Below are 13,016 nucleotides of genomic sequence, written 5' to 3' on the forward strand. Positions count from 1 at the left end.
TGCATGCAATTGTCTGTCCAGTCTCCTCTGTGATTAGCTTTGCTGTATTGTGGCATGGTGTTCGTTCTTGACCTCCTGTGTTATTTTAGCCTCCTGACTGCTTTTCTTACCAGCTTTCTGCAGGATGTCATTTCCTGCGGGTCAGGTTTAGCTACAGCTTCCTGTTTTTGCAGACCTGTCTGGTTTTATTCCATCTTTCACATAAAAGGCCTGGCAACATGTGACTAATACTTTGCGGTTGTCACTGAAAGACCTTTAATGTGCTGTTCCCTCTCTCCTAATCAGCGGCAGAGATGTTATTTTTTCCCATAGGCCAAATTATTCACATTCACACGCCAGTGATCGAGCTTTCCTTGGCAGATTTTGTAACCTAACGTGGCTCTGGCACATTTCTGGCCAGCCTGGTTGTGGCTGCGGGTTGACGTCCTTCTGGCCAAGGATGTTTCAGAGTCACAGCGTCAGGTCAGCTTCCCTGGACAAGTGTAGCGCTGAGCCTTAGCACTTAGTGCCCAGCATCATGTTTTTCTTGTCTTTCATGGCCGGGTCCTTAGGGTGCTTCGTAAGCTCAGTGTTGCTCTCTCTGCTGCTCATCAGTCAAGGATTGCCCAGCAGTGGAATGAAATTGCGCTGTACAACGCAAATTGGTGTCTTACGGCTTGCTTAGGAGTTGTCCATCTGTGGGCACTTTTGAAACACATTGGGCAAAAAGCTGTCTGGCCATGTTGGTAGCTTTTTTCATCCCTGGTCTCAGTAAGGTATAAACAATTGAAAATCCACATTTTCCATCTGTCATTTGAACTGTAAGCAAAAACCTCAGCAGCCTGCCAGAATACCGACAGAATATGGATGCTTGGGTCCCAACCAGATGGGGCTTCTGCCAGGTGGAGCCACAGGAGTTAATGCTCTCCTGGAGACCACGTCCTCTGGCTTCTGCCATAACTGATGCAACAAGATGGAGAAGAGGGTGGAAATATCACCTTTACAGCCCACAAGGTCAGAGCTTCCCACTCCTGCTTCTTTCTGTTGGACTAACCTAAAAAATCTGAACTGCTGCCCATTTGGGTGGACGTGTTTGGATGATTAAAAATGAAACAGAAAGCACAGGCGTGTTCTATCAGTATTTCTGTTCTTTATTTGGAAAGGAGCAGGGTGATGTGCCTGTATCACATGCAGATGATGAAATACTTTCCAAACCATTAGTAAGTGAAGCTGTCAGCATCTTCCAGGTGGTAATTTTTCAGTTTTTGCATTTTTTAATTTTATGATACTGGGGAAATGCCAGGAGACTGGCAGAGCACTGGTGCTTAGAAGGGGCAAGGGAGATTATCCATTGCATTACAAAATTGTGAGCCTGGTACCAGTTTCTGGCAAAAATGGACACTCTAATACTGTAGGCAGTTGATGAAGAATTAAAGAGTAGAATATAATTAACACCAGAAAATCACATAAAACAAATTTAATTTCATTCTCTGAGATGTCAGATTTGTTTGGTAAAGATAACTGCTCAGATGTAATAGATTTTTACGGGGGCCTTTGTTTACTACTGTACAACATACCCATTACAAAGTCCATGGTGTACAAAATCAGTGGAGCACATGTTAAGTGGTTCACAAATTTGCTAAATGACAGGTCTTGACAAGTAATTGTCAGTGAGAAATCATCGCTGGCTCGTGCTTCTAATGGTCTCTCCAGGATTTAGTTCAAGACCTGATGCTACTCAGTGCTTTCATAAACATTTTAGAAATGAACCTGAAGTCGCTGCTAATTAAATGTACGGTGACCCACGGGCTGAAGTGTTTGGACAGGCGGCAGCAGGGCTGTCTGCAGAGGGAGGAACCGGGATGGATCAGCCCCACGTGGCTCTGCCTCCTGGGCAGAGCTGCGGGCAGGGGCAGTGGCCAGGGGCTGGTGGCTCTGAAGGTGCAGAGAGCAGGGTAAACAAGGGCCTTAGATGAAAGAAACAGGGCAAAAAGTGGGCTGGCACTGGGGGATGCTGTGCAGCCCCAGAGTCTGCTGTTTAGATGTGTTTTGAAAATCCAAATTGCTTGCAAGGAATAATTCCTGAAGTGGTTCAGGACTGGGAGAAAACACAGGATAACCATGCTGCAGAATTCAATCCGTCCAATACAGCTGATCCAAAAAGAAGGTTTAGAGGTGATTTAACTAGAGTAGGCTGGTAATTTCAGCAAAATCCTATTATTTGAGGAAAACCTGTATTTTCATGAAAGTTGGATAAGAGAAATAATTGAAATAAAATGGGTATTTCAAAAGCTTTGCATCTTAGAAAATCTTGATGTTCTATTTCAGAACTGCCTTCAATGCATTTTCTTTTTTGTATTTTTAATGGTGTTTCACAGAAGACCGCACTACGGCTCATGAATTACAAGTGCTATAATAACCTACATAGTTCTAATTATGTAAACAGCAACATTTACCCAAATTAGTATTAATAAAAACACCTTAGACTTTAAGATGAAACATCTCCAGCTGGAGTTGGAACAAATGCAAGGGAAATACTCTTGAAATGTCAAAGTTTCCTCCATCCAGGACAGTTCTGCATTTCAGTTGTTGTACTTCTGTTCACAGCGGGTGAGGTCCAGAGGGTGAGGCTGGTAGTGAGGAAGGTGCTGCACAATAAGGAAAGGTATCACAAGAACCAGCGGCTGAAGTTTGATTTCATGCTAGTTTAATGTAGGAACTGGGGGGTAAGCAGTGGCAGTTGGAAGATGCAGGGAATGGGTTCGGGAACATTAAATTCTTCATCTCCTGGTGTCTTTGAGTAGAGACCTGAAGCCTGTGGCATGCAACAGCCTGGATATAAAGCTTCTGATCTTGAAATTATGGGTAACCTAAATACTCTTGTTACCTATCTTTTGAGTGGTTCACTTCTGGAAACATAAATATAAGTGTAAATATTAACACAAGTGTTTCTGTTTTTGCCGTAGCCCTGCCCGTAGAAAATCACTTGTGTCTTATTTGCCATCATTCATTATCTTGTATCCAGAGTAATAGCAGTCCTAGAATACACAACACATTTCAAAAGTCAATGCAGAAGTGCGCAAACCTGGCTTTTTTTTTAACAAAGGGTGGGTAACCCTGGCCACTAAAGCTGAGACCAGAAGGCAGAGGTTCTGCTGCCTGGCGGCTGTCCCACCGTGTGCTGCTTGTGCTGGCCTGGCGCATCTCTGGAGCCATCTCTGTAGTGGACCGTTTCTCTTTTTTTTTAGGTGAATGGTGTGAATGTGGTGAAGGTGGGGCACAAGCAGGTGGTCTCGCTCATCCGGCAAGGGGGGAATCACCTGGTGATGAAAGTTGTTTCCGTCAGCCGCAAGCCAGAGTCAGAAGAAGTTGTTCGGAAAAAGGGTAAGTGCGGAGCTTGGCGGTGCTGCGAGCAGGGGTCTGGCATTGCCGGGGCGTGAGTGGGCTCACAGACGCCGTGGCCATGCCGGGAGGAGCTGTGGCATGGAGCAGCCGTGCAGGAGGACGCTGCTGCACTGCGGCTGCTGGGAGTGGGGAGTGCCACGTGTGGGAACCCTGCTGGTCCTCACAGCACGGACACGTGTGGGGAGTGGTGCAGTAGGGATAGTTTGGGCCTTCGCCCCATTGTTCCCAGGCACTGAGGGAAGAGGCGAGACCCTCTGCCAGAGGGGGGCCAAGAGGGCAGGCTGATGTGCTCCTGGGGCAGGGCAGCCCTCGGGAGAGGGGCAGCCAGCAGTGCAGGGCAGGGGCACATCATGGCACAGAGCTGCAGAGGGCAGGGGTGTGCTGGGAGCAGCCGGCACGGGGCAGGCTCTCCCTGCCCGGCCCTGCTCTCACCTGCGTGGGTCCGTGTGTGGGGAGGTGCCTGGGGGGCCGTGGTGGTTTTGGGGAGCGGGGACAGCAGAGGGGCGCTCCCAACCCAGCACACCGGGCATGGGGGAGGGAGGCAGCTCTGCACGCTCACACCAAGCGCCGTAATTACATTGCCGCTGCACAAAAGCACGAGCTGTGGGAAAGGCTGAGGCTTGGGAACCAGTGCCGGGACCACCACCGGTGCCACTCACTGCTTCTCATGCTCCCAGCCCCGTAGCTGGAGAGCAGCCACTGGTCACTGCTGGTGCCTGAGCCCAGCCCTCAGAGCTGCCCCAGCACAGGGCCCAGGGGCTGGGGCCGTGCCCCACTGCTGCCATCGAGCAGGGCCCGGCTGTGGTGCTGTGGGATGGAACCCACCCCGTCCCTCCTGGCTGGGGACATTTTTTCCTGTGGGTGATGGAGGCCTGTGTGGGACTGGCGTTTTCTGTCTGAATCCGCCCCTGTTGGGGTCTCTGATGCAGGCAGCGCCAGCACCAGCCTGAAGCTCTGGTTGCCATGGCAATGCTTGAGCGTTGAAGCCAGCATTGTCACAGCGCGAGCGCGAGGAGGAGGCACCGAAGTGAAGAGGAAGAGCCTTCAACTCGTCCCTGTGCCGGTGGGCTCGTGGCATGGAGCGCCTCCGGGGCGGACCCGCGGGCCGGCCTGGCTAGGGACCCCCGGGCAGCCCCGCGCCCCAGCACAGCGCCCACCGGCCATGTGCCGCTGCCCGGCACGGAGCCGGCCGCCTCCAGAGCTTCGCTAGGGCAGCGGGAGCCTCACCCGTCCTGGATACGGCCCCAGCCGGCAGAGACGAGGGTGGGTGGGCTGCGTTTCGCTGGGGGACGCGCCGCGCCGAGGCGGGGATGAGAGACTGAGAATCAGGCCTCCTGGACTTGCTTCTCCCTCCTACCCCTCCACCCATGGCGTGTGCGGAGGGGAAGCAGCCATCAAAGCTGTGCGCTGAGTCCCGCAGGCAGGCAGCCAGCTGCCTGAGACAGATTTAATTCGCGAGAGGCTTTCATAGCCATAGCATCTCCGGTAGCGGCAGGGGGGCAGGAGCAGCCCGGGGACATGACTTGGACTCTCTTCCGCTGAGGGCTGTGGGAGCCTGGGCAGCGTGCACGTGCCTGCGGCAGCCTCCAGCCCCTCCGCGCCGGGGCCTGCCCCAAGCCCTCGGGACCGTGCGACCGAGACGATGAAGAAGTTTGCCTCCACGCGCAGCCTCAATAAGATTCTGCAGCAGTGCGACTCCTCATCCCGCGAGTACGAGGAGATCCAGGCTGTGGAGAAGAAGTGGCACCTGCATCTGGCCACTCCTCGTAAGTTCCTGGACAAGAAATGCAAAATGCCGTCTCTCTTCCTTTCAGCTCCGCCGCCTCCCAAGAGAGCGCCCAGCACCACCCTGACGCTGCGGTCCAAGTCCATGACAGCCGAGCTGGAGGAGCTGGGTAAGCGGCGGCGCGGGGCTCGCGCCTGCATGCGGAGGAGCATGACGAGCATGCGGGGGCTGGGGCGAGAGCAGGCAGCACGCACAGCATCCATTTTCCTGAGGGGTGCATGAACGTGAGCTCGCGGCGACGCGCTCCTCCCGTACCGACATCCCTGCTGTGCTGCGCGGGGTGCGAGGGGCCAAGTGCCCGCAGGACCCCCACAGAGCCAGACCAGCTCCTCGGTGCCACCTCAGCAGGTGGACGGACCGGGACAGGGCGCTGGGAGCCTCTGTGTGCGCGCAGAGAGGCTCACCTCCCCCGTGCCCTGTCCTTCAGGCACCCTGCGCCTCACGTGCACCGAGCAGCCTATTGTTTTTATTTTCCTCTACCTCTAGGCAGATAGCACATGCTGCAAGATCAGCTGGCATCCCCCTGGGCTGCCCTCCTCCCTTACACACACACATGCACATGCACACACGCTCACACGATCTGCTGTCACTACAGAGCCTACCCACGTTTCCAGATGCTTTGGCATCCCAGCTTGCAGCCCCATGTTCCTGTGTTCTCTCAGCACCCCTCCACCCGCCCCCTCCATCCTCACATCCAGGTACCCTGTGATGAAGCCCCGTGCTCTTCCCTCGTATCGACATCCCTGCCGAGCCCACACCTTTGCAGGGTCCTGGCCTCCCCTGATATCCCAGGGCTGCAGGGCTGTCAGCGTTCATGCCCCCCCAAAGCAGTCTGTTTGCTGCACACAGGCTCATGTGCCCGTCTCACCGCACCCCATCCCCGTGCGTGGCAGAGGCCACAGGGCCCTGGGCAGGGGGCTCGGTGGAGGTTTGGTGCTGGCACTGGACAGGCAGGCTGGCTGGCAGAAGGGCTGCGTCGTGGTCATCCCACGTCCTGCCTGGCACTAAGAGGTGCAGGGGCAGTCTCCATCCTCATTTTGGAGAGCTCAGAGCGCAGCTGTGGTACACACGTGTGTGGCACTGCTGAGAGCGGCTGTGCAGGGCAGACATGGAGCGAGCCGAGCGTTCTCCAAGCCCATGGTGAGAGCCCCAGCAGAGTTACCGAGCGAGCCTTCCTCAGCATTGCTGACTGCCCTGGCTCCTGCTTCTGCTCTCTGCTGAGCTCTTTGCCGTGCGAGGACGTGGTGGTGTGCACTGCTGTGCTCGCTGGCCATGGCACAGAGGCTGCACGTGGCAGGCTGCTCTCCTGCTGGGAGGAGACCTGCTGGGAGACAGAAACCTGGGCACAGACCCAACGCCTCCCTTCATCAGGGCGTTGGAGGAAGATCTGTGACCTTCCTCACTCTGGTCTGCTCCCTGTGCTACACGCATGACCAGGCTCTATAGCCTGCAGGGTTCTGGAGAAGGGAGACCTTGAGGGTTAGTGTTCACCCTCAAACATAGGCTTGAAGCGAAATCTTAGTATCCAAGGGTTTGCATCAACTGATTGATGGCCATTGTGATTTTATGCTAAGCTCCCAGCCTTGTTTTTCACCCTAACCTGTTCCTTGCTTTCCAAATTCGAAGGCTCTGTGTTTAGTAGCAGCCATTAGGAAAAGATTTAGAACAGCCCATTTATTCTACTTTTTATTCTTCCCTTTGCACAGATACTGCACAGGCACTGGGGTTCATATTTTTACTCCCTGGTGCTGGTCCTGAAGACAGTTTCTAGCTGGTGTGATAGGTGTTTTCTTGCACAGGCATCCTGTTGCCTCTGGGAGAACATGTTCCCCAGCTGCACGGGCCCATCTTTGGTGACCACCAGCCCAGGTCAAAGCCAGGCTTTACGCAGGCACCTTGGCAAGGGGACAGACACACAAACCACAGCACTTTGTCTTACACCTGCACACACACCTGCCCGTGGGGTGTGGGACATCACCATGGGACAACCTGCACACGCGTGAGGGCACGGGGCACACTCGCATGTGTTTGGACGAGCACAGCTGCCAGGTGTGAGGGGAAGGGGTGCAAGCTCATGGAAAGGGAAGACACAAAAAGCAAAGAAATATCTCCGCCAGAGAACATATTAAAGGTGAGACCTCTGGGTTTCCCTGAGGAGTGTGCATCTAGATGCTGCCTCTCTTCTACCTGGAGAGGGGCTGGGAGTGACAACTGCCTCATTCTCCCACGAGAGGAATTTGTAGGCAATGCCTGGACTTGGCCACGATGCCTTCCAGGAAGCTTTAGCAGGTAGTCCCTATTTTGTGTCTTGTGGGTCAGGGAGCATGCTGCAGCCAGCCCCACCATGCCTCTCCAAGGAGCCTGGCATGGGGAAGATGGGGTTGTTTCTCCTCCCTCACTTTGTCTTGTGGTGGTTGATCCTCTCCTGCTTTTACTGCAAAGGGCACGTTTCCATGCAGGTCAGCATCCCCGCACCTCAGCGGTGTGCAGGTCAGAGCCTGGTCTTCTTTTCTGAGGGGAAGCTGGTGTTAGTGAGCAGGATGTTTCCACCTGCAGCTTCTTCAGGGGAGATTTGTTGGATGGGCCCTGCCCCTTCTTCCTTGAAGCCTGTCCCTGTCCTGCAGCTTGCCATACGTGCCATGTGCCCACAGTGATACCTTAAAATTTCTGGTGCTGCACGTTGTGCCAGCCCCCTTAGAAAAGCAGATTTCCAGCAAGCTGCTAACAAAGAAAGCACTGCACAGTCCTTGCTTTTGTTGGATGCAGTTAAAACATCTGGAGGAAACTGTCCTCGGGAGGCTTGTAGGCTGCGGTCTCTTTGCAGTGAGCAGGCATTAATGACTTTCACACCAGTTTCTCCATGGCACCAGAGGGCAGCGCCAGGGGTGCATGTGGTGCTGCACCTCTCGCCTGCCTGCAGCCATGCACTGCCTGAGCCGTAACAACGAGAGCCCCGCTGAGAGCGGCCTCAAACAGACGCACACTGGACCATCAGGGCCGGATCCTGCCAGCATGCTGGGAGGCAAGAGTGTGGGGATGAGGCACAGAAGGCAGAGAGCGAGGCTGGAGCTGGGGATGGAAGCAGGAACTGTGCATGCCATTCATGTGTTGTGTTTTGTTTCTTGATTCCAAGCCTCCATGCGGAGAAGAAAAGGGGGTGAGTGAAACTGCACATCCTGGGGCTCATCCCTTCCCTGTCAGTGCCCAGCAAGTCCCCCAGTCCTTGCCACAGGGACAGTCACGGGAAAGCTTATTCTGAAGGCAGGCAGAGCTCTGGGCATGGACAGCAATTCCTGTTTGTCAGCCAGGTCCCATGAATGTCTAGGTCTGGCTTCCTCGGGGTGTTATGCTTGCTTTGGGTGCACTCCACAGTGGAAATAGCCTGTACAGGAATGTCCCCACATCTGGGGTCCTCCAGAGCAGCCTCCTTCAGCCCCTGGGTCAGGATGCTGCGGTCACAGCCATGCTGTGCAGGAACTGCCTCTGCTGCGCTCCCTGCGAGCTGTCCTGCTGCTCCCAGCGCCCAGGAATACCTGGGGACCTGCTCTGCGGGCAGGGGGTGATGGCAGCTCGGGGGGCATCCCCCAGCTAGCTGGAGAGGAGCTAGGTGGGTGGAGGAGGTCTGGGGAGAGGGCCACCCGCTGTGATGGCCACGATCTCTGTGCCCAAGCTGGCTGGGGTGAGGCTGCTTGCAGCACAGGAGCGTGGATGAACGCTGCACTGCGTGGTGTCCGTGGGGACAGTGCACAAGGGACGGCACAAAGACCAAGCGAGAAGGCCCAGCCCATGGCAGCCCACTGCTCCACGTGTCTCCAGCACGGGGCTGCGGGCAGCCTGCGGTCCTGACCCCAGCTCTTTGCCTTTCGGCAGCCAAACTCTGTCCTGATAGCCTGAACCTACAGAAAGGTGGGAGATCTACTCTTCTACCCTAACAGAGATAGCAGAGAAGCTGAATGGGGCTGGCAAGTGGGAGGGGGCCACTTGCCAGGGACCTCCCCAGACCTCTCTGCTGAGCAGATCTGCCAGCGCTCAGAGGCGGAGGCACTGCAGAAGTCCCATGCCTTGGTGAGGCAGGAGGTCACCAGGGCTGTGCTGGCATGGAAGCTGGCTGTCCCCATTCCCAGAGCGTCCCCATGCCTCAGGGCAGCTACAGCGCTGCCACATCTCCCACCCCAGCAGCCTGGAGCCACACAAGGATGCACTCTGGTGGTATTAAAAGACAAAAAGCAGAGTAAAACCAGCCACTGAGGTAGATGGAGAGGGCTGCGCATTGCTGTTATTCCTGTCACAGCACTGAGATCCCCCCGGGGCTGCCCAGAACAGCTTCCAGAAATACCCATGGGCGTGTTCCCAGCATGTGGTCCTTTAAAAGCAGCCTGTGGCCCTTGAGGCTTTGCTGCTGGAGGTCCATACAGTGTGGCAGCACGGGGAGAGCAGGCTCCCACTGCCCCGCTGGGAGGTGGCGGCTCAGGCTGAGCCACCTGAGCCTTGTGCGGTGACTGCCCCACGAGAGCTGCACGGCTCTGAGGGAGAGGAACTGCAAGATCCCCCAGAGACAGAAAGGGCTGCATGGCTGCACCGGGGGGCTGCTACAAAGGCCTGGAGGTTTTGTGCCGAGGAAATCCAGGAGCTGCCTGAGCGGCTTCCCTTGGAGCTCCTTGGCCTCAGGGCCGTGGGTGCCTGCCACCAAGGCCGTGGGTGTCAGAGGGCATGTGAATTGCTTGGCAAAGACCACTTGCCTCCTGTGTTTGCACAGGGCTCGCTTCTCCACCAACTGCACTCATTTCTAGTTTTATAACTGGAGAATGCTGTCATACAAAGACAGGTGGACAGCTGCAGTGACCACAGGGTGCAGAGGTGCTGAGGCTGGCCTGTGAGTCACACCAGCCCCGGGCAGGGGTTTGTAGGATTAGGGGCCTGATGGTCAGAGCTCTCCAGGTCACTTGGGTCGCTAGGATCAGCAGAGCCCAGAAGGGTGCAAGCCTTTCCCTGACCTCAGGCAAATGCTGCATGTGGTCACCCCTCTCCCCGTGCAGTTTACTGGAGCTGTGGGTTAGCTGTGCCATTGGGGTAGAGTCATCCAGTCTTCGTGATGCCAAGACAGACCCGTAAGACTCAGCACAGCACCACACCGATGTGGTGGGCACACTTCAGAGCCAGCTGTCCTCCAAAGGTAGAGCTGGCACAGTGTGACATGGAGCTGACAGACTGAACCCTGCCAGGCCCCAGCAGCCATAGGAGTGGGGGTGGCCCAAACCCGAAGTTAACCTGGCTAACTTTGTTAGCTCGGCTCTGCTGGACCCTGTCAGGCTGCATGTGGAGGAAGCTCAGAAAGGGTCAGTGGTGATGGTGGCCAGCGTCTGCCTGCTGCCCTTTACAATGTCCTTTGTTTCAGGATATCTTAGTACCCCTGGCAGGTAGTCCCAGTGGCATACAGGGCCTGGTGCCATGTCTGAGGGGGTAATCAGTCCCTCCTGGCACAAGTGGTGTGGGAAGTGCAGAAGGACGCAGCTCTGCGGGTTTGCAGCCATGGGGCAGATCTGAGGTTAGGCAGGAGCTGGGTCAGGATCTAGGGTCTGGTCTCGTGAGGGTAACCAGGGTCAGACGTAGCCAAGATCTCCAGGCAGGCCCATGGTGATGAGGCAGGGCCCAGCCCAAGTCTGGAAGTCTGTCTGTGGGTCAGGATCCAGGCCAGGCTCCAGGGCTGGCCATGGCATGGATGTGGCAGCACTGCAGGCAGATGTTGCAGCACCACTCGGGTGGTCCCGAGCTTAACTGGAGCTCCTGGGCCTAGGAGCGTGGGCTGTGCATGGGGCCAGGTTACTGCCATCAGCTGCATTAATTAGTCCATCCAGGGAGGAAACATCCCAGTTTGTCGCCATCTAACAATGGAATGGAGCTGGTTGAGCTGGAGCCAGGCTGACTCCCTTGGGGTCCCAAGGAGTGCCACGCTCTGCTTTGGTTTTCTGCCTAGTCTATGTTCCCCGGGACACCTGGGTTTTCCCTTGTTGGAGTAGCACAGCTGCTTGCCCCACCCCACCCTGTAACCCAGTTTGGGGGATTTGATCTCACTCTGATTATCAAAAAAATCACCATCACTGATTCTGAATATCAAGAGTTTGCTGGGCAAAAATGTGCTCCTTTAATCAAAGGATGCAGGCTTCTGCACAGCTCTGCGCAGCTGGGAGCAGACCCCAGAGCCGAGCGTGGGCAAGTTGGACCCCAGGCACTGGGTGGGCTGCGCAGGGGCACCCGCTGCAGCCGGGGTGGGAGCGTGGAGCCGCCAGCTGCGGGTCCCCCATGGAGCGAGGTCGGGGCTTGGTTGTGCAGCGGGAGGGGGGTGCTGCTCCAGAGCCAGCAAGGTCTTCATCTGCAGGGCTCTGGGGAGGAGGAGGACAAGCAGACATGTCCTCAGACTGTTTTCAACAGGCCCACGAACCATGTTCCCTAAGCAGAAGCTCGCGCTCTGCTTAGCTGCGCTGCAGAGGACGGGCTTGTCCTAGGGGAGCTGCCCTGGCGCAATGGTCCTTGCTAACTGGTTTGCTTCTATGTTTGGATTTTCAGAGAAACTGGATGAGATTTTGGCAGCAGCCGAGCCCTCGCTGAGAGCAGACATTGTCGAAGCAGATTCTAGGGCAGCCACTGTGAAGCAGCGACCAACAAGCCGGCGCATCACGCCAGCAGAAATCAGTGTGAGAGAGGAGGGCTTGTGGTGGGCAAGGGAAGGGCACGAGGCGCCAGTCACCTACTGGATGCCCACAGCAAAGGACCTGTGCTGGGGAGGGGGCTTCCCGAGGGGGAGAGGCTGGGGGGAGACAGAGCTGCAGAGAGCAGGAGCCCACCTGGGGGTGGAGGAGCTGACCTGGGCGTTTTGTGCACAAATGCGGGATTGGCAGCGGGAGGGACATCAGAACAGATCAGGAGCAAGGAGAGCTGCGTTGGAGAGCTTAGGCTGGCTGCAGTTTTCTGGATGTGAAGCTGGAAATTAAGAGGAATCAAAGAAGAGAAAAAGGCAGTCTCTGAGGGGAAACATGGATGGAGTAGGAGTGGGGATGCAAGCTTCAGGCTATCTGGATTGTGAACGCGTGCTGCAGGCGGTGGGAGGCAGCTTCTGGAGCAGGAGATAAAATGGGACGGGCTGGATCTGAGCAGAGACTGGCCTGCCTGAAGCCTTCCCACAGAGGAAGGCTGCTGCTCCGGAGCAGCATCACCAGGGAGGTGCTGCATGTCCCCGGGTGCTGCGTGCCACCAGGGCCTGGCAGCGGGAGCATGGAGGGGCAGCCCCCAGGGCAGCCTCACCGGGTCCAGGGCACTCTGCCTTGGGAAGCGCCGAAGGGGGAGAGCTGGAGGCAGAAGCGAGGCAGGGGGCAGAGCCTGTTCCCGAGGAAGCAGTCCCTCCTAAGGCTGTCCTGGGACCTGCGTGCGGGTGTGGAGCTGCAGGGACAGGGTCTGGTGTGCAGACAGACGTGTGGTTGGGAACTCTGCAGCTGGGAGCATCAGGTGGGCTGAGGTGTAGTATTGTTTCCTTTCAGCTGATTCTTGCTGATGTCCAGAATGGAAATTTCTTTTTTTTTATTTTCTCTTCTACAGTCACTCTTTGAACGCCAGGGTATGGCAGCACATTCGGGGGTCCTTGCGGGAGCTGAGAAGCCCCATGTTTCACTACGCAAAGGAATTCCGCGGACAAAATCTGTAGGTAAGGCAAACTGGGGGGAAATCTGTTCCTAAAGAGGAAAGGTCATTCCCAGGGAGCATTCATGCCTGCATGAGAAGCAGCAGGAAGGACTCAACCCTCCAGTGCCTTGTATCTGAAGATCTTTTAAGAGGGGATGCTTGATGTGATTTG

The 13,016-nt window shown here is 56.0% G+C and overlaps 1 protein-coding gene across 1 annotated transcript in view; it reads left to right on the top strand.

Moving 5' to 3' along the window:
• The window catches only part of SHANK3 (SH3 and multiple ankyrin repeat domains 3), a 346,038-nt gene that overhangs the window by 293,294 nt on the left and 39,728 nt on the right, over nt 1–13,016 (top strand). The window contains exons 18-22 of the mRNA XM_032196507.1: nt 3,228–3,363; nt 5,199–5,279; nt 8,304–8,327; nt 11,735–11,862; nt 12,761–12,866. Coding sequence (XP_032052398.1) covers nt 3,228–3,363; nt 5,199–5,279; nt 8,304–8,327; nt 11,735–11,862; nt 12,761–12,866 — 475 coding nt within the window. The remainder of the gene's footprint in view (nt 1–3,227; nt 3,364–5,198; nt 5,280–8,303; nt 8,328–11,734; nt 11,863–12,760; nt 12,867–13,016) is intronic.

Source organism: Aythya fuligula, chromosome 1 (genome assembly GCF_009819795.1).
Source record: "Aythya fuligula isolate bAytFul2 chromosome 1, bAytFul2.pri, whole genome shotgun sequence".
NCBI lineage: Eukaryota > Metazoa > Chordata > Aves > Anseriformes > Anatidae > Aythya > Aythya fuligula.